This window comes from Mycteria americana, chromosome 1 (assembly GCF_035582795.1).
Source record: "Mycteria americana isolate JAX WOST 10 ecotype Jacksonville Zoo and Gardens chromosome 1, USCA_MyAme_1.0, whole genome shotgun sequence".
Taxonomy (NCBI): Eukaryota; Metazoa; Chordata; class Aves; order Ciconiiformes; family Ciconiidae; genus Mycteria; species Mycteria americana.
In genome coordinates, this window is record NC_134365.1 from 83,845,468 (window position 1) to 83,870,706 (window position 25,239).

At 41.1% G+C, this 25,239-nt stretch overlaps 1 protein-coding gene across 1 annotated transcript; it reads right to left on the reverse strand.

The window, feature by feature from the left end:
* Positions 1-742: 742 nt before the first annotated feature.
* On the reverse strand, positions 743-25,239 carry GALNT8 (polypeptide N-acetylgalactosaminyltransferase 8). Its single transcript, XM_075508599.1, has 11 exons — positions 24,622-25,239; positions 21,225-21,513; positions 18,262-18,428; positions 17,017-17,200; positions 13,854-14,051; positions 10,856-10,970; positions 7,774-7,959; positions 6,028-6,165; positions 5,088-5,183; positions 4,330-4,497; positions 743-2,534 (listed from the first exon to the last, which is right to left on the reverse strand). The coding sequence occupies exons 1-11, from the start codon at positions 24,815-24,817 to the stop codon at positions 2,355-2,357; spliced, it is 1,917 nt and encodes a 638-aa protein (XP_075364714.1). The 5' UTR covers positions 24,818-25,239; the 3' UTR covers positions 743-2,354.

Below are 25,239 nucleotides of genomic sequence, written 5' to 3' on the forward strand. Positions count from 1 at the left end.
CATTAAAGAAAAACCTTTTTCCCTCTTCTAATTCTTCCTCCCCAGGTGGATTCCTGTTGCACATGCAGTAAAGCCAAGCTTGCTTGAGTACAAAACCAAGGAGGAAAGCTTTACCGTTCTGCAGCAGCCAGTAGGGCCTACCTTCACAGTAGTACGTGCCTTGGCCATTTTGTTTATATTTGCTCTGAATTAAGCTATCCCATTCCTTTGCAGCTGCACACCTATTAAGAATTCATGCCTATTATGTTATTATTTATTACCTGTTTTCAGCACATGGCACTGCAGTACTCTCGTGTCATTTTGCAGGAGCTGAAGTGATTTTCTGCATTTCTGAAAGTTCGGCTAATGACTGGTTTTCAGGTCAAGAAGAGATCCCACTCTTTATGCTGTGCCGCAGTCATAGCTGCCTTCTTGTGATACACCATGTCAGTAGAGTCCTACCTCTACTGCAGACTGGCTGAGGAATCATGCATCAGTTGCTTCATCATGCAGTGAATTTCCAAGTTAAAAAGTATCAGTAGGGAGAGCAATGTATTACTACTGTAGCACCAAAAACTTTGAGTTGTTATTTATGTCTCATCAAGCATCACCAGAAAGCGCTAGTCTGAAAATTGAGTTCTTCTCTTATGCCTACTATCTTTCCTCATTACAAAATTAGCCAAAAAAGCAGCATTTGTAGAAAGGCTTCAGGAAATTAAAATAACTCATACTTGAGGTAAATTAAAACATTTGAAGCATTTTGTTTCAGTGTTGACTCCTGTGTTAACCAGAGGCCGTACATTAAGAACCAGAAAATCTAGACTTTCTGGAACATTTTGATGTTTTCCCAAACTCTAAGTTCAAAAGAAAAGTGTCCAAATGTCCACTATGTTTTGATTTTATTGAAGTGGCATATTAAGATGGAAAAACAATTACGGGAACACTTTTTATTCATCATCACCAGTAGGCCAGATTATCATTTTAGTTGTACTTGCAAAATTCCCAGTGTCTTCATTGTGCTTGCCAAAATGCAAATCCTTTGACTTTGGTAAGACACACTGTTGAAGATGCAGAAAACCACCAGAGCACATATTCCTCTTTCGTTGTTGTTTTTGGCTTTGAGCCAGGATATGGGAATAAAAGTTGATTTAGTAGCTTAAATTAAATCTGGTTTAAATGTGGCATTTTTAAGAATCAGTTTTCAGAACAGAAAAATATAGACCCTAAGGACAAAAGACTGTCCTATAAGAAGAGCTTGTCCAATTCCAGTCCTGAATATCAGGGCCAGATTGTTGACATCAAGTTTACAGAGAAATTAGAAAGAAAAAACCAAATCATATTGGATTATATTCAAACATATTCAAACAAACCCTGAATACACTTTCTATTCAGATAAAATGCTTGGCACCCTTTTGATAATAAAATTACTTCAGGCTGAATCTCTATATAGTTTCAATGAGTTTATTTTACAGGAGTTCCCTTTAACAAATAAGCATAGGTCAGAGGAGTGGTTACTCTAAGAAGTAGGACAGCTAGTTCCACCTAATCCTATTTCTACAAGAACTAATATCATATCTACCTGGAAGTTGCCTCCCATTAGCAACTCATGCCATATTTTACTCAGTTTCTTCGACAGACGTATGCTATTGCATTGGCCTTGTATTAGATTGTGGAAACCACTGAGTTGAATCCCCTTGTTTCCAAGGGGACTTTATCCATGCTGTCAGCTGGCTAGCACAAACATAGGTAAACATAAAACAGCCCTTAGTGTGGCACACTGCTGAATCTAATAAACTTCACTGAGAAACTGAATTATATCTAGGCAATTCATAGGGACAGAAGAACCAGGATGTATTTCATTTCACCCACTAGCATGAGCAGATCTTGACTAGAAGTTTTGAATTACCTAGGTGACACAAGACAATAAAAATGGTCCAATTCAGCCTGAGATAAACTCTGTGTACAAGAGGAAGTCAGACACACTTTCATTTCTTCTGCCTTTTCACATCTGACCGAAATGCCAAAGACAGAAAGTTAGAGACTTGACACCAGTGTTTCATTAATGAGCAGAGATAGGCACTTCCAAAGGACAACATAAGGAACTCAGGTGGGTTGAAACACTCTTAGATGTAACTGCTTCTCTCCAGTGATAATACAGGAAAGCAAAGACAATCTCTCTCCTAACTGAGGAAACTCAGGGAGGTGATGCCCCAAGAATGCGATGAGATGAACTTGCACCTTTGTGTGAGTAGCTCATAGCTCCGCTCCTGCAATAACTACTACATTGTAAAATCCTGTGTAAATAAACTCTTGCAATCATTGCTTTCAGTGCTGTGTTATGAACGTAGCAATTTTCAAGGAAAAATTTCCTTTAGTCAATGCTTTGAGTGCTGTGTCTTCTGTTCCAGGTCTTTTGTCTTTCCCCAGTCCTTAACCGTGTGTTGGATATTCCACCTTTGTCCTGTGCAGGTCTGCATTACAAGTCTGTATGAAACTGAACTTTCTGCTGTGATTTCGAGGCATCTTTTAGTGCTCCTGTTGATTACAGCTGATCCCTACAAAAGGAAAGGAAATATGAGAGAAGCTGAGGGCTTATAAATTCGGTGCTCAGTCAGGAAGCAAGTCTCTTGGCATCTACAAATGTGTCTGAGAAACAATATTAGGTCACAGACCTGAAAGAAAAATGTTGCATTTTCCTCAGGCTAATGACACGTGACAGCTTCTGGAACTCTCCAAGGCATATTAAAATATATTTAGAGGTTTATTTTGTGTCTGTTTTGTTGGAGCTGGGGGAGAAGGGTAGTGGTGTTTGGTTTTTTGTGGGGTGTTTGGGGTTTTTTTTATAGTTCAAAAAATCGTTTTAGTAAATTTTAATACTGCATCCTGTTTTGAAAGAAGAGAGCTAATAACAGGTAAGAGAATATTCATCTCTTATCTCTAAGTCAATATTTCAGTACCAACTATTGTGAATGGGGTAGGGTGTGATTAAGTCAACTCATCATGCTGGAAATGAGGATTTTCATAAGGGGCTGGGCTCCAGAACAAACAGGATCTTAACCAGCTCCTTCAGGGAGCCAGTTGTTTCACTATAATAATGCTCGATGCACACAAGGAACTGAAGGTTTACTTTTAAGGTGGGTCTAAATCTTCCAGAAACATACCTGCAACTTATTCTAAGTTTTGTGGTCACAGACCAGGCTAAAAATAAAGCAAAGCCCATGTTAGCAGAATTTCTGCAGACCATGTAGGTCTATATTATTGGATGCAGATCACTGAAACCTTTGTCTTTCACCAATTCAACTCCTCTATTCTCTAGCACTCTCTCACAAGATTTGCCTCCTGCTTAGTTTTTCACTGAGAGAGGGATACAGTAAGCAGGCCCATACATTACAGGGAAAATTAATTAATTAATTAATTACATAAAGCTAATAAGGTTTGAACTGCCTGAGAGGGGAGAAGCTGCATGGCTTCCTTTCCCACCTCTCCCTCTAGCATTATCGCTGCTGCCTGTTTATCCTGCCCAGCAGAGGAGCAGTATCTGTCTTAGACTATCTGACTAAGCTAGTATTATCACATTCTGTATTCAGAGGCACTGAATACAGAATATGAAAGTATCACTTGGGATCTTAAGCATGTCAGCATCGGCTGTCATAAATCCTGCACAAATGGAGACAAATGAACGTGGTCTGAAGGCTCTAATGGCCAGCTGCAACCTCAGCTCTGAAAGGATGAACCTAGCCTGATCTGCAACAAGGATTTCCATGCTCAGACACTGGTACAGAAGATGGTACCAGACAGTGAGCAGGACAAGGCATCAGCCTGCTTTTTCCCTAAGACCAACAGGTCCCACAAGGAGACTGGGAAGACAGGTGGTGGACAGTGGAGAGAGTTCACAATGTAGAGTCAGACCATCAAAAGCAACAGAGGCACCTGGGCTTGCACATTCCCTGACTGTTAGCTGAACTGTGATAACTGAGCAAGTGAGTGCTTTTAGTCGGCCCAGCTAAAAATTAAAATACTTAAACTGTTAAGTAAAAGGCTTAAACTAGCTGATTCCACCGAGACTGACAGACAGTTGGAGGACAAATAAGTGGCTATGATTCAGACAACTGAGAACTGGTTAAATTCTGGTAACTCAGTCAGCTTCAGTTATGTGACCATCCCCGTGTTTTTAACATCACACACCCCTGAAGACTCAATCAGCTTCACCGTAGCTTTTGCAGTGGCACATGCAAGTCTGGAAATTGAGACAACATTATTCAGAAGCAACCTGCTTTGCAAGGAAAGTGTCTAAGGATTCATTATAATGGGAAAGCTTATTGGAATGTGGGTATATAGACATCCACCTACCTGCTTAAAATCCCAGTGCAAGTTCAGGCCTTTATTCACAGCTGTGTCACATTGCTCTAAAACTGGCAGGTCCCCATTCCCAGGGTCTGTTAGGCATCTATCAACTGTATTCTGTCGGGCACGTAAACCTCCTACATACATTTCTCCAGTGCTGTGATAAAAGATGTGCTGAAAGGGAAGGTGACACCACTGTCAATGGATTAAGATACCAGGGAAGTCTCACCAGCAGATGATAGCAGACAGTTCCAAAACTGATAGTGAGAGGTATCAGCTGTACAGCACCAGCATTCACTGATCTCTCACTAATTAAACCAGGATTAATTTGACGCTATACAACATCTTTCTGCTTTCCAATGAAAAAAAGCAAGATGCTTACAATTGAATAGTAACCCTTAGTTTCCTTCCTACTGAGAGGACAGGTAGTGAGGTGTGAGGAAGAGCTCCACTGCTCTCCCATTCATCCCACTGATCTTCTGTTAATCAACAAGATCAATCAGTATCAACAATTTTGAGGTCTCACAATTTTTTGGCAAGGCTAAACCAAAAGCCTTAGTTTAATGCACTTAGATATCCATGGGAACTTGCTCTGCTGCCAGTTGCATTGGGGAACAGAATTTAAAGAAATAAAGGTTAATATTCCCCTTTAGATAGCACAGACATAATAGTTTTGAAGTGCCTATTTCATGCCCCTGTGGAGGCTTGAAAGGAGCAGTTAGCAATAGCTCATATGTGAAGATCTGATGAGTTGTTTGCATTACCTGTGGTGAGTATGCATGACAGGGATACATAATTGGTGTATTTCCAGGGACAGGGCCCTGATCAATACAGACATCTTCTGTCAACGTGTTTTTCATCTGCAGAATAAAACAGGAAATTTACCGTGAGGAACAGCGATCCTGTTTTCAACTCCTCACTGCTAATTTTAGAAACTGTCCTGAGAGCAAGGCTAGTTTATTCAGAGTTCTGCATCGAATTCTGAAGTGGAAGATACAATATGGGTTTAGAAAAGAAATCTCAGATTACCTTTGTAGAAATGATTCATCACAGCAAAAATCAAAAGCAAATCTAAGGTTCTTCAAAGACTTATCAACACCGTGCCATGCAGCAACATGTCAGAAGTCACCAGGCAGCTCCAAACAGTTGAGTACCACTGCCCAGCTCCAGCAAGGTGTGCAAGCTTGGGTCTAGAAAATGTCTATCTATAATAAAGAAGCCACTGCAGCCTGGATGATTAGTTCTCTCTTTCGCAAAAAATGGCCTGACTTCCAATGCATTACATGTTCTCTTGATTCATGTCTGCATGCTTTCCAAATTATCCTGCCGATCTCTGCAGAAAAAAAATCTATATATTCCGTTGAAAAATTCAGGCCCTTTACAAGAAGATACTGATCCATTCTTGTTGATGAGTTTTGCATGCAGTAAAAAAAATGCATGTTAAACACTTTCTTAAACTACTGTTGTGCTCCCATCAGTACATACACAATAACCACAGTTTAGAAATTCTAGACTGACTAATATGAAATAACTAATATGAAAAAGACTTTAGAAAGCTCCAGTGTCTAGAAAGACATGTAAAAGTCTCTTTAAGGTTTCTAGGAAAATATATCATAATCAGCAAAACACTGTTCACAACAATTCTTCATAACAGTAGAGCTAATTAGTTGTTCCATATTTCAAATAAACAGACTCAATACTCACTGTTCCATAGCCAACAATGTTGGGAAGAAATATTAAATTCGGGTAAATGTTTTTTATGTACCAGTCAAAGCCTTTACAGTTCAGTTTTTTCCTTAGCTCTTTTCTGGAAGAAACATCTCCAAAGTCTATTCCAGGATTCTGCAAGAACAACATATCTAATTTCAGAACATTAAGGTGGTCTGAGAAACTAGGGAAAATACAGACTTATTTCTCCATATTGTCTATTCATAACATAAACAATATATTTTAAAGTTCATTTAAAAAAAAATAACTGTACATTTTTTAAACTTCAGAATTTCGGAACATGTTTGCCTAGAGGCACCAATAAATTACTGAAAAACTAACATGTTACGACTTCATAAATATAAAGAATGTCAAAGTTAGATATGGCTACGAAGTAGTTTTCATACTGACAAAAAAAATCTAGCTCAAAGTGAAAAATAAGACAGAGCTTGTTAACAACCTTAGTTTGATCAACAGTCTGTTGACTGTGATGCTCATCTCATATGGGAGCAATCAAGATTCAAACTATTGTTTCCAAGACTATGTAACTTCTTATGCAAAGTGGAACAGCTCCAGCAAGAAAGTTTCACAGAAATCAGTCCAACAGGAGCTTACACCCTGTGTCTTTAAGCAGTTCTGTAAAATGCAGTCTGTGACCTGAATAAGTTAGGTGAGGAATTTCAAATAGACTTGTACATCCCAGAAAAAAAAGGTCATTAAAGATGAACAAGTTTTACTCAAGTTTCATTCAGTGCTAAAACTGATACTTGCGTTCCTACCAACAGCTTAGTTTTTGACGACTAGCATTTTCAGATTAAAAATTCCAAATATTTACAGTAAAAGTTAATTAATAGGGAAGGAAAGTAGATTCTTCTGAAGTTTTAATTTGTGCTATATCACTATATATTTTAACTTGTTTCTTTAATATCTATTCAAGGAAACACAAGGAGGTGGGAGGCTATTCTTCCTTTTTAAAGATTCATAAATCCACTGAAATGCAGGCTGGGAAAATTCATACAGTTTTTTTTATGAACTGAAGTTATCAATACTCAAAAGTCCTGGTCTTGACACTTCCAGTATCTTCAACAGTTTGTGCTAGAGAAAAGTTAAAACTGTATTCAGAAGTACTAAAGTTAATCAAAAGGAGAAAAAAACCTGTAACTTAAAGGACTTAGATTATTATTATTAAAGGAAAGTTCTTCATTTCCTGGTATTACCATTTTTCATCCTTCCAAGGATGCTATAAGACTTTCCCCCTTTTCTTCCAGGAAAAAAAAAGGCAGAACTTTGGGCTGCAGAGGGGAAAGCTCACTTAATAAAAGTCGTTGGGTATGTGATGAAGAGTAATTGAATTTTCTATTTAAAGTTCAATTTTGCTTATTTAAAAGATATTCAGGGACACCCAGATCACTAGAGACATGCTCTTTCATGCAAAACTATGAATATTCCAGGCAAAATATTCCCTACTTTCCCCTAAAATTTGCAATACATGTTAAATAATTTCATTTTATATTCTTTAAGCTAGGCATCAGCTCTTGATCTGAGCCTAAGAGGAACACATCTATGATCATGGCTCTTGGATGCCATCCATATCAATAATTAGTAACATATCAATATTAATAATTTTTTTTTCCGCGGTGGCTTTTATAACCACACTATGCCTCTTTTCGTGTGACCACATACTCTGATTTGACTACTTTCAGACTTTGGATTTCAACTTGAAACACAGAGAAACACTGCCACCTCCATTGGAAGATTCCATGCAAAGTAGACCATGTACTTGTAGTCATCCATCCACACTTCAGCTACCCGCAAGGCGTTGCGTTTCACTGCAATGCTCAAGTCTGGCAAGTAAGGCTTGTGAGCTCTTTCCAAATGAGCGATTCTTGAACAGGGCAGCACTTCTACTTTACCTCCACACTGCCAGGCCTAGGTCAAGAAGAAAGAATTTGAGGTACAGTTGCCTATTTAGTCAAGCTCTTTGCACTTTTCGTTAAAGTGCTCCTATTTCTGCTCCCCACCCCCTTCACCAGATGAACTGGCAGGCCCTCAACATTCAAAGCTCTATTTCCTGGATTGAGTGAATGAAAATAATTTTTCAATACCTTTCAGTACTACTGGGTGTAGCCCTATCACAGATCCAGGAGAGTAAAGCCATGTTCTTTCTTCTTTTTCTTTGCTGTCACCATTAACAAAACTACTCACCAGTTTCCTGTGACCACACACTCAGATCAGTTGGCATAGATGCACTAAGGCAAACTGGTACATACCTCCAACTGACCTCACTAGGAGCTAGACTGCTAAATACTGTGGTGGTTATGGGCCTGAATCCTTCAGAAGCAGTGACATTGCCCAAAATGTGCCAAGAGCAAAACTGGTCCTGCAAAATCTAACACACTAGGGACAATTCAAGAAAAAGAAAAAAGCCAGTGGATTCCTGGAAAATATCTACATGGAATTTAAAGAGATAGCTATTGCAGGCCACAACCAATGCTTCAAAAGTATTGAAGGTCCAGAACAAACACACCCAACCTGACTATACGTGAACCAGTGTAAGTGTGGAAGCTCTTCAAAAGGCGAGCAGCCATGCAGAACTGAACTCAAGCTGGCAAGTCCACATGGCACTGCACAATGCAGATTTATTGTACTAGTTTAGGCATCGCCACACAATGCTCCACTGTGTGCTATAGACTTCCTTCACATCTTCCCATTAAATTTTCCAGAGCTGGCAGCTGGCTAAACAAAAACATAAGAGGCTGCCGGCTTGCAAGCATATTTGACACAAGAAACTCTCAGGATGGAAATAAGCAGAGACCTTTAATGCTATTTTTACAGTCAATTTTCAGAGCGGCTTTGTGTTTTAACTGAATGGATTCTCCATTTTTTTCACCTCCAGCATTTGTGTAAATGACTACAGACATACATTGCCTCCACTGTGAATGGTGCAGGGCAATAAAGAATAAAGTGTAAATGTATTTTCAAGCAACAGAACTGAAATATTAATTCATGACCTGCCTCACATGACATGAGGTGATGACATGTGACATTTCAATCTCAAGGATAGATCTGAAGCATGGGGTCTTTGGCCATGTCCACCATGAGTAATGGAGAAATGTGTCGACACCTCCAATATAGTATCAACCCAAGTTAGTACCTCCACGTCACTCAGTGTGGTGCCTGACACACAGGGGCTTTGTTTAACATAAGATTTAGCATGTTTGGAAGACTGTTGCTGTATTTCCTCTTGATTGTCTCTTCTATAAATCAAAAAACCTCATTTAGGCCTATCTCTGCTATAATGTCACATATTGCAGGAACTCTGTTTGTTCTCTTTTCTTTCCTTCAGAGTCTTCAATTGCTCCACGTCTTTCCTGATGTATGGTCCCAGAACTCAAAACACAACTCCGGAAGAGAACTTAGCAGTAGAAGAGAAGGATCATCAATGCTATCCTTTCCCATCCAGCTGCATGGCCATGTTGACCCATACAAAGTCTGTTACTCCCAGTTCTTTTCTAGCTGGATGTTCCCCAGGCTGCACCTCTGTATGTGTTTATTCCTCATATTTCTCCTAATTACTGCTGTTTTTCTTCTTTGCACAAAGCATGCTACCCTGTTATAGAAGAAAAAACTAGACTTGTTTGACATGATTTGTTCAGACAAATTTATATTGTCTGTATTATCTTTTATGTGGTTACTAATAGATACCAGAACAAAAAAGAAAAAGCTCTAAGAACATGAGAAAATGGCCATACTGGACTAACGGTCCATCTAGCCTAATATTCTGTATCCTGCAGTGACTGCAAACCTGGGGAAGGTTAAGAACAAGACAAGTACATATGTTACCTCTCACAGCCCCCAACTATTTTCAGGTCAGGGGACTTTCTGCATATTCCTGTGATTCACTTCTGTTTACTAACCCTGAGTAGGTTTTTCTTCCATAACTGTTCAGTCTCCCCACAAATGGTTGCAAGTTTTTAAGATCCACAATACTCTTTGGAAGGAACTCTGCTCCTGGTCTGTTGGTCTGGTCTGCTACTGGAAGAATGAAGTACCTCCTCCCCATGTTCATTTTGAAACGTGTTACTAACTGCTTTCAAAGGCCCCTAGTTTTCATATTTACAGAGAAAGAGAATAATCAAACCTTTTTTTCTTAGACATTGAAGTCTTGCTAACACGTTTATAATTCTCACATCCTACCATCTTTTCTGTTCTTTATAGCCATAAGCGCTGTATTCTTTTTTTTTTCTTCTCAGGTCTTCTAGAATATCTCCAACCACCATTACTTTTAAAAAATACTCATCAACAGAATTTTTAGTGCTCTCACATGTTCCCTAATAACTGAAGGCACTCCAGATAAAACTATTCGGGGGGGGAGTGCCCTCCATTCTTGATTTGAAGACATCCAAAGTTGAAGGACACATTACTTTCTGGGACAGACAGACCTCCTTCTGGTTTTTGTTTGGTTTGGTTTTTTTTCCTAATACATAACTTAATTTAACTTCATCTTATCTTATTCTTCTGCTGAGCCAAGAGACATATACCTTAAATTTCTGGAGAGAACCACATCTTGCGAGATTCAGTATTTCCTCACTGAACTAGGTTTTTGTGTCAGGAGTCAAAATCCTTAAGAAGGATGCAAAAAGCATGCTGATAAGCCTTAAACAGTTTTGGAAATCTATCACTTCCCTTTGGTACCCAAAAAAACCAGAATTGTTCTGAAATATTAACCCATGCTTTGGACAACAACCAGCGGCCTGAGTGCTTTCAAAAAAATCACATACTAATTTTCACTGTCTTTCAGAAAAAGATGAAAAAATAGGCTTACCCTCAGGCCAAGTTCCACATTTTCTCCTCCATATATGTGCATTCCACCGTCCAGTACACCAATCTCACCTAGAAATTTCCTATCTGCAGCAAGAATCCCCATTATAGATGGGCTCCTGGAGAACCAAACAAGTAAAATTAGAAAGAAGCAACAATGATGGAAATAAAGTCAAGTCAGTTAGCCATCAATGACATCTTGAACTTCCAGAAGGATTCCAGTTGTATCCAAGAGAAAGTAACAGATTTAATTCAGAACAACATGTGGATCAACATTAAAGAATCCAGAAGACAGCAAATAAACTTGATCAATGGTCTAAAAAGCATCATCTAGTATTTTTTAAAGAATTAGATCTATTTTGAGAGGAGATGTAACAACAATTTTCACATATTTAAAACAAGAAGAAAGAAATCAGATTAAACTGCAGCAAGGAAGAATTAGGTTGCACATTACGAAATTTTACCTGACATTAAGGAAACCTAAACACTAAAGCCCATTGCCAAGGGGGATTGTGGAATCACTGTCAATTGAGGTTTTGAAAAGAGAGATGAGACGATTGTCTGGCAGGATCAATTCCACTGTAGATTAATACATCCTAGAGGTGGGGGAAAGGGGACTGAAAGGGGATTTGGTGCTCTTTTGATATCCCCATTCTCTATGATCAAACCCACTTCTATTTTCTCTGGTCTAAGAATTGTGGACACCCCCCCATGAAACATTCTTTAACCTACATTTGGCTTGCTTTCATTCCATTCTCCTGCCTGAACCATTAATGCTCACTATATAACGTTCTTAACACATACAGGTGCCAATTTCACTCATACTTCTTTATCTAGGTATATACCAGGTGTAGTAGTATACGAATGAAGAAATCTGCCATCTCATCTGACAACTACAGTACATTATTTTCAAATGTTTTCATGGTGCCTTTCCTCCTCAGGATCTACATAGTAAATTTCGAAGCCCTTTATATAAATAAGGACGGTGGATCAACCTTGGCTGGCTGCCACCAGGTGCCCACGAAGCCGCTCTCTCATTCCCCATTCTCAGCAAGACACGGGAAGATAATACGATGAAAAAGCTCATGGGTCGAGATAAGGATAGGGAGGTCATTCACCAGTTACCATCACCAGCAAAATAGACTCAACTTGGGGAATACTAATTTAATTTATTGCCAATTAAAAATAAAGGAGGATAGTGAGAGAGACAAAACCAAAACTAAACCACCTTCCCTCCCTCCCCTCTTCTTTCCAGGTTCAACTTCACTCCTGACTCTTCTACCTCCTCTCCCTGCCCCGAGCAGGGCATGGGGATGAAAAATGGGGGTTCTAGTCAGTTCGTAACACTTGATCTCTGACACTCTTTCCTCCTCCTCACAATTTTCCCCTGCTCCAGCATGGGGTCCTCCCATGGGATACAGTCCTTCATGAGCTGCTCCAACATGGGTCCTTCCCATGGGCTACAGTTCTTCAAGACTGCTCCAGGACGGGTCCTTTTCCACAGGGTACAGTTCTTCAGAAGACTGCTCCAGCATGGGTCCCACACAGGCTGCAGTTCTTGCCAGAAAATGTGCTCCTGCCTGAGCATTTCTGCACGAGCTGCAGCTCCTGCCAGAAGCCTGCTCCAGTGTGGGCTTTTCTCAGGTTGTATCTTCCTTCAGGGCATATCCACCTGCTCTGGTGTGGGGGTCCTCCACAGGCTGCTATGTGGATATCTGCTCCAGCATGGTCCTCCACAGGGTGCCATGTGGATATCTGGCTGGTGTGGTCCTCCACACGCTGTAGGGGGACAACCTGCTTCACCATGGTCTTCTCCACTGGCTGCAAGGGAATCTCTGCTCCGGTGCCTGGAGCACTCCTGCCCCTCCTTCTTCACTGACCTCAGTGTCTGCAGAGCTGTTTCTCTCATATTTCTTCCTCGCTTCTCTCACTCACAGCTGCTGCGCGGTATTTTTTACCCTATCTTAAATATGTTATTGCAGAGGCATCACCAGCATTGCTGATTGGCTCAGCTTTGGCCAGCACCATGTCCATTTTGGTGCTAGCTGGAGCTGGCTGTGTCCAACATGGGGGCAGCCCCTCACCTCTTCTCACAGAAGCCACCCCTGCAGCCTCCCCCACTACCAAAACCTTGCCATATAAACCCAATAAAATAATATAGGACTAGAAAAATATGATTACTATATCTTATCTCTTGTTAGTTTTTTTAATATTGTTTGACAGATGGCTGTTAATTGCTGAGGGATAGTCAACAACATCTGACACGCTTGTAGAACAAGGAAACAAACAGGTTTATATATTCAGCACGAGATGCCTACTGGTATCATAGTACCAGCAACCATCTTGTGTTGAATAGAAAAACTAATCTGAGCAGTTAAGGAAGGTATCAGGAACAGAAGCAAATATATTGGATCCTAAGCCTAGCAGGAAGGGGTCACTTTAGGTATAACAGCTGTCTGTATTATGTTCATATCTTTTTCTTGCTTTTGTGTGATACACAAGTGATAAGGCTTGAAAAAGGCTGCCCAGGATCACTGTAATCATATGTCACTCCAACATGTCCAAAGAAAGAACTTCACAACTTGAATCCATGTGAGTCCTCACAGCTCAGACATGCAATTGTCCAGCGAAGTTGTGAGATTCACTCCATATTGTTGGGCAAGCATGGAGAGGGGCCACAGTTCATCTTGTACAGTCAATAAATATTGCTACCACACTCCTAGCTAAGCAACATAAGACAGAAAAATCAATGACTCAGGGATTGCCTGAAAATCTGACAGCAGGATCAGCACAGGGCCAGTTCTGTTATACAACCCTGCAACTGGTGTACTGATATTTTTCAGGGCTGCTAAAAACCCCACGCTTCCAAACCAACTTATCTAGATATAATGTGCTTCATAGGTATCTATTCCACCACCTATGAAACATCTTCTTCCCCCTCTGCTAGCTCTACATTGGATATTATGCATCTTGGCTCACTCTCAAATGCTATTAATACTTACCGGACTGGAGCTGTTTCATCTTTCAGATCATACCATTCATCTGGTAAAGGTTCATAAAGGCACCAGAGTGCCCAGTCAAATCCATCTGCAGCCACTGAATACTGAAGAAGTTCAAAGTCATCAAAACGAATATTGTCAAATACTGGTGATATTATAACAGTGCGATCTTCTTTTAGTCGAGACAGAATGGGTTCAGCCCTACCAAAATTAACAAACAGAGTTTATTCAGCTTGAAAAAGCAGAAATCTAATGAACAGTACTAAACTTTACCACCTGTTTCTAAAACTGGATTAGCTACTTTATTTAAGTCATTGACTTTGGCCTCTACAAAAAGTTATATGCCAGTCTTGGAGTGCTAGTAACCCAAACTGCTAATGCCATGGCTCAATTCTCCCTTCCATTAGGCTGCTTCTCCATTTTGACTGTCACTAATCAAACTAACCATAAGTTCCATGATTAACTTGCTGGGTTTACTGCTACCTGGGTCTGCTTCCTACAGGCTCTAGAGAGTCTTCACTATTTGCATGAAGAGACAAGAAGGGAAAAGGAAAAGAAGGAGACCCTGAGGGGTGCTGTAAGCCCTGAGGTTGATCATTCACCATCTTTCCCCTGTGCCTTGATGGCACAGCTGCTGTATGAGGGAACGGGTGTGACCGATCAATGAATCCCTATGATGGAAGAAGGCTCAGAGAAAATAGGCAAGGATGATGCACTCATAAAGCTCAGAGAGGAAGGTAGAGAGCAACCACAGCTATCATAAAAGAAGCTGAACTTATCCCAACACCAAGGGGACTGGAGGGTGGCCTTTGTTGCAGATAAACAGCAGTATCAGTTGAGTGGGTCAACTGATTATGTACATGGCCTTCCTAAAATAATCAATAGAACGTATTATCTTCCTGAGCCAGCCAGACCAACATGGGGGAAGTGTATATGTGGCTCAGCCCAAAATAGAGTATAAAAATTGAACACTGAGAAAAATGAACTTTGAAGAGAGCAATGTGCTTGAGTTGGCTTCAACCCATGTATTCCTTTGCAGCAACCAGGGATGTCCAGCATCTTGATGGCGAGCATATAGAGAGCCGTAATGCGAATCCCATTGGTATTGTGATTCAACTGTACATTGCAATTGCTATATTGTGCCTGTGTTGTGATTTCAGCATATTGCTGTATCACTTCTCTAAACCAAAATTCCATGTATCTTCAAATAAGTAAATTTAGCATTAAAACATTAAATGCTCCTCATGTGGAATATCTAAAAGAACCTGGTCAGAGATTATTGGATTCTGACAGAGGGAGTGTTTTTGCTGGACCCCAATGGTTTTTAGGCCTAAAAGAACTGTTCTTATCTCTCCCTACATACTCTTGACAGCCCAACCTATCCCAATGAGTCCTGACAGCCATGCATGACTAAAGGACTTCAGCATTACCTTTAAGACTGTAACAGCTAGGGAGTGTCAGTTAGTGTGCTATCGAGAGCGGTGTTCCCCAGGGCTTTGTGTTGGGGCCAGTTCTGTTTAACATCTTTATCAATGATCTGGACGAAGGGATCGAGTGCACCCTCAGTAAGTTTGCAGATGACACCAAGTTGGGCAGGAGTGTTGATCTGCTGGAGGGTAGGAAGGCTCTGCAGAGGGATCTGGACAGGCTGGATCGATGGGCCGAGGCCAATTGTATGAGGTTTAACAAGGCCAAGTGCAAGGTCCTGCACTTGGGCCACAACAACCCCGTGCAACGCTACAGGCTTGGGGAAGAGTGGCTGGAAAGCTGCCTGGCAGAGAAGGACCTGGGGGTGTTGGTTGACAGCTACCTGAATATGAGCCAGCAGCGTGCCCAGGTGGCCAAGAAAGCCAATGGCATCCTGGCTTGTATCAAAAATAGCGTGGCCAGCAGGACTAGGGAAGTGATTGTCCCCCTCTACTCAGCACTGGTGAGGCTGCACCTCGAATACTGTGTTCAGTTTTGGGCCCCTCAGTACAAGACAGACGTTGAGGTGCTGGAGCATGTCCAGAGAAGGGCAACGAAGCTGGTGAAGGGTCTAGAGCACAAGGCTTACGAGGAGTGGCTGAGGGAACTGGGGTTGTTTAGCCTGGAGAAAAGGAGGCTGAGGGGAGACCTTATCGCTCTCTACAACTCCCTGAAAGGAGGTTGTAGAGAGGTGGGGGTCGGTCTCTTCTCCCAGGTAACAAGTGATAGGACGAGAGGAAATGGCCTCAAGTTGCACCAGGGGAGGTTTAGACTGGATATTAGGAAATTTTTCTTCACTGAAAGGGTTATTGAGCATTGGAACAGGCTGCCCAGGGAAGTGGTTGAGTCACCATCCCTGGAGGTATTTAAAAGATGTTTGGATGAGGTGCTTAGGGACATGGTATAGTGGTGGTCTTGGTAGCGTTAGGTTAACGGTTGGACTCGATGATCTTAAAGGTCTTTTCCAACCTATACGATTCTGTGATTCTGTGAGAGAGAAAGAGAGATCTGGACCACACAGAGCCATTCTGGCCTGACAAGGGCTGGGAGAAGAACCTTGCTCGCAGAAAGTGAGGCAACATGGACAATAGTCAGCCAGTGAATTCAATAACCCAGAGGGAAGAGAATGTAAAGAGATTTCACACAAGACAGTACCATAGACATCACTACCTAACAGAATGTAAATATCCATCATCAGCCACTTGTTTTGTCTGTCTTTGCAAAAAGAGTCCTACAGAACTACGATGCACTATTAAACTAACAGGCAACAGCAAATAAACATTAGCCAAAGTTGGAATAAGAATCAAACCAATTTAAAGTCATTGGGTATTATGGCAGTCTAATATACTTATAAAGGGCCAAAGTTGCTGGCAGCGGAACTAAATAACCTGTGTCATTCTTATGTTATTTCATTGCATGAAGTCTTTTTTCCTAGAAATGTAATAAATACACAGAGAAGGTAGGCATTTCTCTCTTCCTCTTCACTAAACAGCTTCCTCTGTTACCTGTCTGCTTTGCTATTTATTTCAAACAATTGTATCCCTTTTCCCCTCAGAAATAAAAGACTCAGTGGCTGTTAATATGTGGCAGGCCAGAAAGGAGAAACCATATATGGGATGCCTGTCCCAGCTACACAGTTATACTCCTTGTACACCTCTCTCTCCCCACTTCAGAACCCCCCCAGTCTTCACAGTCTTACCATGCTATGTTCACTTCAATATGGGCATCCAAAATTGCAACAACGTCTGCAGTTGATGCCTCCCAGCCAGAAATCCGGGCTTGTGTTAGGCCTTGTCTTTTCTGATGTCTGATGATTTTCAGCAGCCCAGGATGCTTTGCATTGTAATTTTTGATGTGTGTTTCTAAAGGTCCTTCCAGATCATCTAAAACCAGCCCCCACATTTTAATGATAAAAAAAAGGGTTAATCAATATTAAGAAATGGAAAAGTTTGTGTAGGTAATGGCTTTCTAGCTTCTCCCAGTTCCAGACCAAAAACTGATTTGTTCTTTGCAACAGAACAGGTAAAATTATTCAGGTACTCATGAATTCAAGAGGCTTATTTTTAGAACCAGCTTCCATTCCAGGAGTTCAATTAAGTACCTAAATTTCATTTACATATAGTGCTATTGTATGGCTTCTAAATTGTACACAAATACATCAGTATGTAGAAACTTTAGACGTGTGCCATAACAGCAACCAATTAGCTGTCTTAGTGCAGTAATTTCTGTGTGTATCTTCTACTATGTGGAAAGGAAAAGAGAAAATAAGCCCTGAAAACATGAAATGCTCCTAGAACAGCTGTAGGCTTGCCAACTCCCTCACCAAACAAAAAAATAGTCAGCAAAAAGGAATAGAAAGTTGAGACCTCTTAGCATCGTTTTGGAAATGCACTTAAACTCTTGCTCCACCCAGACTGACATGTTTCTCTAGCAGCTATAAAGCCTTAGAAAAATGAGGAATCAAACACATCTCATCAGACAAGGAAAAAAAAAAAGAGTACCCTTAAGATCAGGGGCATGACTGTTTCTTACAGATTTTACAACGATTTGTTCAGGTCAAATTTAAGAGCAACGATGCACCCACTGCTTCCCCTAGGAGTATTTTCCACAACCCAAGGCACCACTCTTCAAGAAGTTATTTCAGATACCTACAGAGATAGTTATCTTAGCATACTCTTACTTTGGTGCTGTGCCTGATGGGCCAGTGATAATAAATACTCTCCCACCTCAATTTTTAACCTTTTCAAATACTTGCAGAGCACCATCCTGTTCCTTATTAGCTGCCTTTTTTCAAGCTATTAAGGTGTTTGGGTTTTTTCTTGGACTCAATTTACTGCCTAATTTTGAGCGGTCTGCTCTGTGTGCACCCAAAAGGCCACCAACAGTCATTCAACACAATAGTGGCATAAATTAGCAAGACTCCTGCCTTCCCTGGGTCACTTACCATTTGAACTGTAATCATCTACCAGGATGATTTCTTTCAATAAATGAGAAGGTGTTCGGTTAATTATACTAGTAATTGCACGTAAGATGATTGACAGCGCTTCATTCATAAATATAAGTACAACACTGAGTGTCGGGAGGTCTTTTGGATATGTTTTCATTTTACAGCTGCAATAGAAGAACAAGAACTTTAGCATGGTTTCTAAAGAAAGTCAGAGAGCAAGGCAGCTGCAAGAAGGCAGAATGAGGATGTTGGGCTTAAAACATATAGTGAAAATCAGCATAAGAGCAAAAAAAAGGCATTCCCAAATCGAAATTTCATTATTCATTTGAGTTGTGTTATGTATGTATATAAACCATTTGGGTAAAGTTAAAATTTCTGTTAAGACAATAAGAAAGAACAATTACTGTTTCTCAATCCAAAATGCTTATAAAAGATTGAAACTAGAGAATACATTTGACTCAGCCAGGGATGAATAGCTTACAAGGCAGTGGACATGTGAGTGAAATTTGGCTTTTGGCATTTATAGAAGGAGAAGACAATAGCCAAACCTGACAGCAGACAAAAGCAAATTAGTCAATAATCCCTTTGTATGTGCAATGAAGAAGAACAAGGCAGGTCTAGCTATACTTAGCTGACATGGGAGAATGATTTCCTTGGACAAGGGATCCCTTTAGAAATTCTTGAAAAAGCTTCAAAAATCCTTCTTACAGAGTATACAAGGCCTTGTAGAACTCTGTGCTACCCCAGAATAAATTGTTTCCTGTCCTGAAACGAAGTTTTTTTGTGCTAGCTTGAATACTTTTTTAATTTTTTTTTTTTTAAGTATATATTTGGGATATTTGTCAGCTCTGCTAATTAACATCCTGGCCACCGGGCAGATGGAGAGGACTGGGTCTTCTTCATAGTGTTAAGCGCTAACTCCCTCTAGAGCAGACAAGAGAGCATAACTGGATTCTCAGGCTGATAATTTCCTCGCCTTAGAAACACACTCATGAAAGCAATACTCAGACTGCATGAGTTGTGTGGCTACATAATGCAGCTCTCCAAGACCCAGGCTCGTGCTCCAAGTAGACCTCTACAGTGGCAATTGTGCACCAATGGATTGCATTTTTGTTGGAATTTCTCCATTAGCTTTATTATCTATTAGCACAAGAGCCTGAGTGGATATCTGCAAAAGGTGGTCTCTGCAAGTACATCTTCACAGCGAAGCAGAAGAGCACCAGGCACTGCAGCCATTCTTTGGGACCACACAGACTAATAAAGCACTTGCTCTGTCCACCTCTGTGGTGTCTGCTCCAGACAGTTCTCCCCAAAATGATCCCCCAGCACAGTGGGGATCATTCAGCTCAGGGCTGTCTCAGGAGGATCTGTGGCTGGCTCACCACTTTGTGCCCTCACACAACTCCATACCCTCTGCCTGAGCACCCCGAGACATGCTGCACAGAAAACCCCCTGAAACTCACTCTGGAAGCTACTGCACAGCCCTCACACTACTTCAGACACTATGAACTGGGAAACACGTGCAAACTGTCATTGTGTGCCAGAGTTAAGGCTTGATTCAAGACCCAGAGGACACCCACAGTCAAGGGCAACGTATTACTGTCTGCCCCAGATGGGACCAGCTCCATCCAAGCGGTACGATGAGGACCCAGTTGCATAACCTGCTCTTTACCTCTTCCAGAGGGCTGCCAGTAAGACAACTCTCCTTTTCCCAGGTGTGACATTGTTAATTCACTCCCAATTTGCAATCCACCCTGCACCCCACATCCTTTTCTGAAACACTCCGTTGGATTTAGTACAAGCAATCATAGGTACAAAGGTGTAGTCTTGCAGTATATCTGTGACATTCTTCCACGTTTACAACAGTTAATTCCTGTAAAGCTTACTATTATCTTTTACAGTAAATTGTGTATCTTATCATACTATACAGAAAAAAATGTGTTTGCTTTTTTAACAGATGCTTGTTCCTAATGAGGATTTTAATGGTTACTTATGCCAGCTCCCATAGCACCACTGGTCTGCTTAAAAAATTGGCTTCAAGAACCAACTAATTCCTGGAAAAATCCCTGAAGCTTCCTCTTATGAAGTGGACTGCTTACCTACATCTTAACCCTTTAGATGTTTACCCCACTATATTTTCCATGTAATTATCCCTCAGACTCTTTGATAACTTGAGAGGGAAACAGAGAGAGAAAATAAGGCTATAATAAAACTCACAAGGTCACCGGTCCATTGTGGCTATGCCTACAATACTAAAGATAGTGCCAGGGATTCAGCTCAAGTGCCGAATCTTCCCTCACCCTTCATGGGACTCACTGGCCAAAAATTACTCCCACCTCTCCTGTTTGATTTCTAATCATCTTCTAATAAGCAGTATATGTGTTTCCCACTTATGGTCTGCAACATGGCTAAGAAAAACAAGCATCTTGTTAAAAAGGACAAAATTTTACCAAGTAGGGGGTTACTTCTTCATTAATTATATTTTGGGTGTTTTCGGGGGCAGGGGCAGGGGCAGGGGAGTTAAAAAACACCACTTTGGATATGTCAGCATATAAGAGGCTTACTTAAGACAACATAAGAGACAAGAGAAAGCATGCTTCAGATGTCCTGGGCTTTGGGGTTTAAACAGAATGTAAACAGACCAGAAGGTCTCATATCTTCTGAATACTATGGTTAGTTTTTCCCCTTTTTACTGACAGTTAGAAGTCCTATAGCAATTATGTTACCATTACATTCTTTTTCCTAAGTGTCTTCTCTACACTGTGACTTCTTTTCACAGTCTTTGGAGTATTGCAAGTCTGAGCAAGATTTGGAAGAAAATGATAGAAAAAAACCCTAAACAAACAGAGCACAAATTGAGATCTGTTCGTAGATGATTTTAACTTAGTCCAAAGCAATGTGGATCCCTTTCCCTTTAATTTCATGTCTCCTTGTGAATGTAGAGAGGGTTCATACTGCACCTGGGAGATCTGGTGTCTCTGATAGGTCGATCCAGAGGTAGATGATCACTGAGATAAACATTATACCCATAACTTAAGAACAGATTCTGTGCAACAGTTTGCTCCTCCTCCCTTAAATCTGCACCCCAGCGTTTGAACAAAACTGAGTCCGGGTACAGCAAACGCTGTACAATCTTCTTTTCCTCCTTTGCATTATCAGCTTTGTGTACTTCAGTTTTGGACTTATCTTGCAGCTTCAGATCATGTTCTATTTGTTTTATATTTTCATGGTATGCTTCCACTGATTTTGCTGTTTGAAAATAAAAAAGGATTGATTATAACAGCAATAGACAACACTCTCCATCATCATAACTGAGTCAAATTCTCCATATAATACTGCAGGTCAAGAGGTCCGTGAAGTTACAGCATGAGACCCTCCCTCCTACGTGAGAACAGTTTTTAAACATCACATTTCACAATACCCTGCGTCAGATGCTGCTCTCAATTGCACGAGTGCAGAGCAAGGGACACCACGCTGGCATCAGTGGAGAAATCTGGGAGTAGAGGCAACACACAAATTGATAAATTAGGCCCAAATTGTTTCCATAATGCTATGCTTGAGTTACATTAATGTATTAAGAATCTATAACAGGATTCCCATCTAAGTCAGGTTGTTGATACCATATTTATCTTGAAGGTAAATACAGTAAATGAGCCCTTTGCCATGTCCTTTAATAAGCTTCCTGCAATCTTTTGATTTTGAACGGGGCGAACCCTAATCTCTCAAGGTTTTATTAGCTTCACAATATTGTGCCATAAAGAAGAGGCACAGGTAGCCTGTGTGAGGTTGTTCAGGACATAATTCATCTTGAAGTTAAATACAACAAGTGAGCCCTTTGCAGCATCTTTTCAAAAGCTTTTTGTCAGTTTTGACTTCTGCTCTATCAGCAAACTTTGAACAGGGTGAATCCTAATCTTTCAAGGTCTTGTTAAGTTTAAAATATTGGACTGCGCCATATAAAAAAGGCACAGAAAATCTGCGTGAGTTAAAGCTTTCTACAGTTAAATTACTGTCTTGGTGAATGAGGGGGGAGGAGTGGATGTTGTTTAAACTCAAGTAAGGCTTTTGATCCTGCCTCTCATGCACAAGCTGAGGAAGTACGCACTAGACTAGTGGATAGCAAGGGGGATTGAACTGCCAGGATCAGAAGATTGTGGTCAGGGGCACAAAGTACAGATGGAGGCCAGTCACTAGTGATGTACACCCAGGGTCAATACTGGTTCCAAAACAGGTTTAATATGGTCATTAATGACCTTGAAAATGGGGCACAGTGCACCCTCATCGAGTCTGTGTATGATACCAAACTGTGAGGAGTGGCTGATACACCAGAGAGTCCTGCTGCCATTCAGAGGGACCTGAGGAAGCTGGAGAAACAGGCCAACAGGAACCTCATGAAGTTCAACATAGGCACATGCCTATCCTGCACCTGAGGAAGAACAACCCCATGGACCCGCACCAGCTGAAAGGCAGCTTTGCAGAAAAGGACCTGGGGGTCCTGGTAGAAACCAAGTTGAACATGAGCCAACAGTGTGCCCTTGTGGCAAAGAAGACCAACGGTACCCTGGGCTGCATTAGGAAGAGCATCGCCAGCGGGTCGGGGGAGGTGATCCTTCCCCTCTACTCAGCACTGGTGAGGCCACATCTGGAGTGTCCAGTTCTGGCCTCCTCAGTACAAGACAGACATGGACATACTGGAGCAAATCCTACAAAGAGCCACTAAGATGATTATGAGACTGGAGCATCTCTTTTACAAGTAGAGGCTGAGAGAGTCTGAGAAGGCTTGGGGGCCGGGGGGGACTCACTGATGCATATAAATGTCTTTTGAGAGGGACTAACAAAGACAGAGGAAGAGTATTCTCCTGGTATCTAGTGAAAGGACAAGAGGCAGTGGGCACAAACTGAAGTACAGGGAATTCCATTTAAACATAAGATTTTTTTTTTAACTGCTGGAGTGACCGAAAACTAGAACAGGTAGACCAGATAGGTCTCCATCCTTGGAGATATTCAAACCCCAACTCGACAATGTCCTGCACAACCTGCTCTAGCTGATGATGCTTTGAGCAGGGGAATTAGAATAGACCACCTCCAGAGGTGCCTTCCAACCTCAACTATTATGTGATTCCGTGACTAAGAGTTGAAGTGAAGACTTCAGCTTTCTTTCAAATGGCTCTAATACAGTCGACAAAAACTATGCCCAACTATTGATGTCCATAAGAATAGGTGCCAGTGAAGACAATGTCAGCAATAACAGTGACATTATGGGATAGAGGATATTAAACGTGACCAAGCTGTGCAGGAAAAATTCCTTATCAAGTTCAAGGGTGTCCCAAGTGGCATTTCAAACAGCTAGTTTCAGGCTTGGATAATCGAGACATTCTAAGTTTCTTCTTCTCTTCTACCTACCACACATCTAGCTCTAATATGAGGAAATGTAGACAACATGACAGTCAAAGCAATGCCAGCCAGCAGGGCTCTGCTTTAGCCCTCCTAACACTGCCATGAGGTGATGAGATTCAAACGACATGAAAAAAAGTGGGAAATCAAGGGGTCCAAAGGAAATAGAGATGGATTCTCCAGTCCATATTCAGATGGCTCTATTGTGCCCGCTTCCCAACAGTCCAACCTACAACAGGTACCTGAAAACAAGGTCAACATTCACGAACCCCACTGTGAGAAAGAAAAGGCCCTTTCTAAATTAATATTGCTCATATACAAGCACATCTGCTGGGATGCTGTTGGCCTTTCACCATCATGGGATGAGAGAGAAACAGTCCTGCCAGCAGATTTCAGCTAATGCCGAATGGGAACACAGTCCAATCGAGCAGGTGATACAAAGTTCACCAATGTCTTTTCCCCATAGCAACTGCGTTGTGTCTATGCTAAAGGTACCCGAAAGAAAAAGACTGAGTGAGTCACAGTTTGCCTTGTTGTTCACCTACACAGCATAGGCAGAGGCTGAGGAAATGGGGCATTTCCAATTTCTCTCAAAAATAGCTTTTTATGGGAAACAAAATAATGACAGGAATGATAGCCACCTGAGATGCATATGCTGGTACAACCACCACCTTAAAATTGCTTAAGACTTCTAAAAGACTTCAGGGTCAGGATCTGTCTAATATCCAAAAAACCACAATGATGACTGTGAAAGACTTTATTGTTTTGTGTGTAAGTTCTGAAGCTATCAAATCTTTTTCAAGATTACAAGGAAAAAAAACCAAAAAAACCAAAAGCCCCAAACCAATCAAAAGTGTCCAGGGAAACCCAAACAAACATTATCACTGCTATCTATTATTCTGTCCTTCAGGAAATCTAGATAGCTAATCCTTGAAAAGTTAAGCAGCATGGCATTTTACTTACAGAGGTTACGAATATTCCAGTCTAAAAGGTCCAGTCTCTGAAGGATGTTATTTTCTTGGTTCAGAAATCGAGGATTAACGTCCAAGGAATCAAGTCTTCCCTTTCTTTGATCTTGCAGTAAGTGCACCAGATAACACACAAAACCTGCATTAATAATTAACAGTGCAACTTTATGTGGTCTCTTCCAGGGTGCCATTGTAAACTTAAAGAAACTCAGCGTTCTGCTGCCGGTTGGAGTTTGTCTATGGTTCTGGGTCCGCACTGAGTCTTCTTTCCAAGTGCACTGATTCACATTGCCTCTACTTGACTGAGAGCTAAGACTGCTCAGATGAAGTAATTAACAGAGTCTAATGAGTCATAGAACTGATGATGATAAGGTACGGCTTACAGGTTCAGCTTACTTGCATGCTTAAATGTATCTGTACAAGCTATCAATGTCAGAGAAATCATGCAGCTCTCACTGGCTTTGCGTAATGAGTCACGTGAACTGAGTGAGAACCTTGGCTGATGCTGTGGGAAGTGCAAGGCTGTTGGGTAGATATCAGAAAGCCTGTTATACAACAAAGCACACATACACACGAAGACCGTTGGAATAAACTGCAAGTCAATTCTATGTTT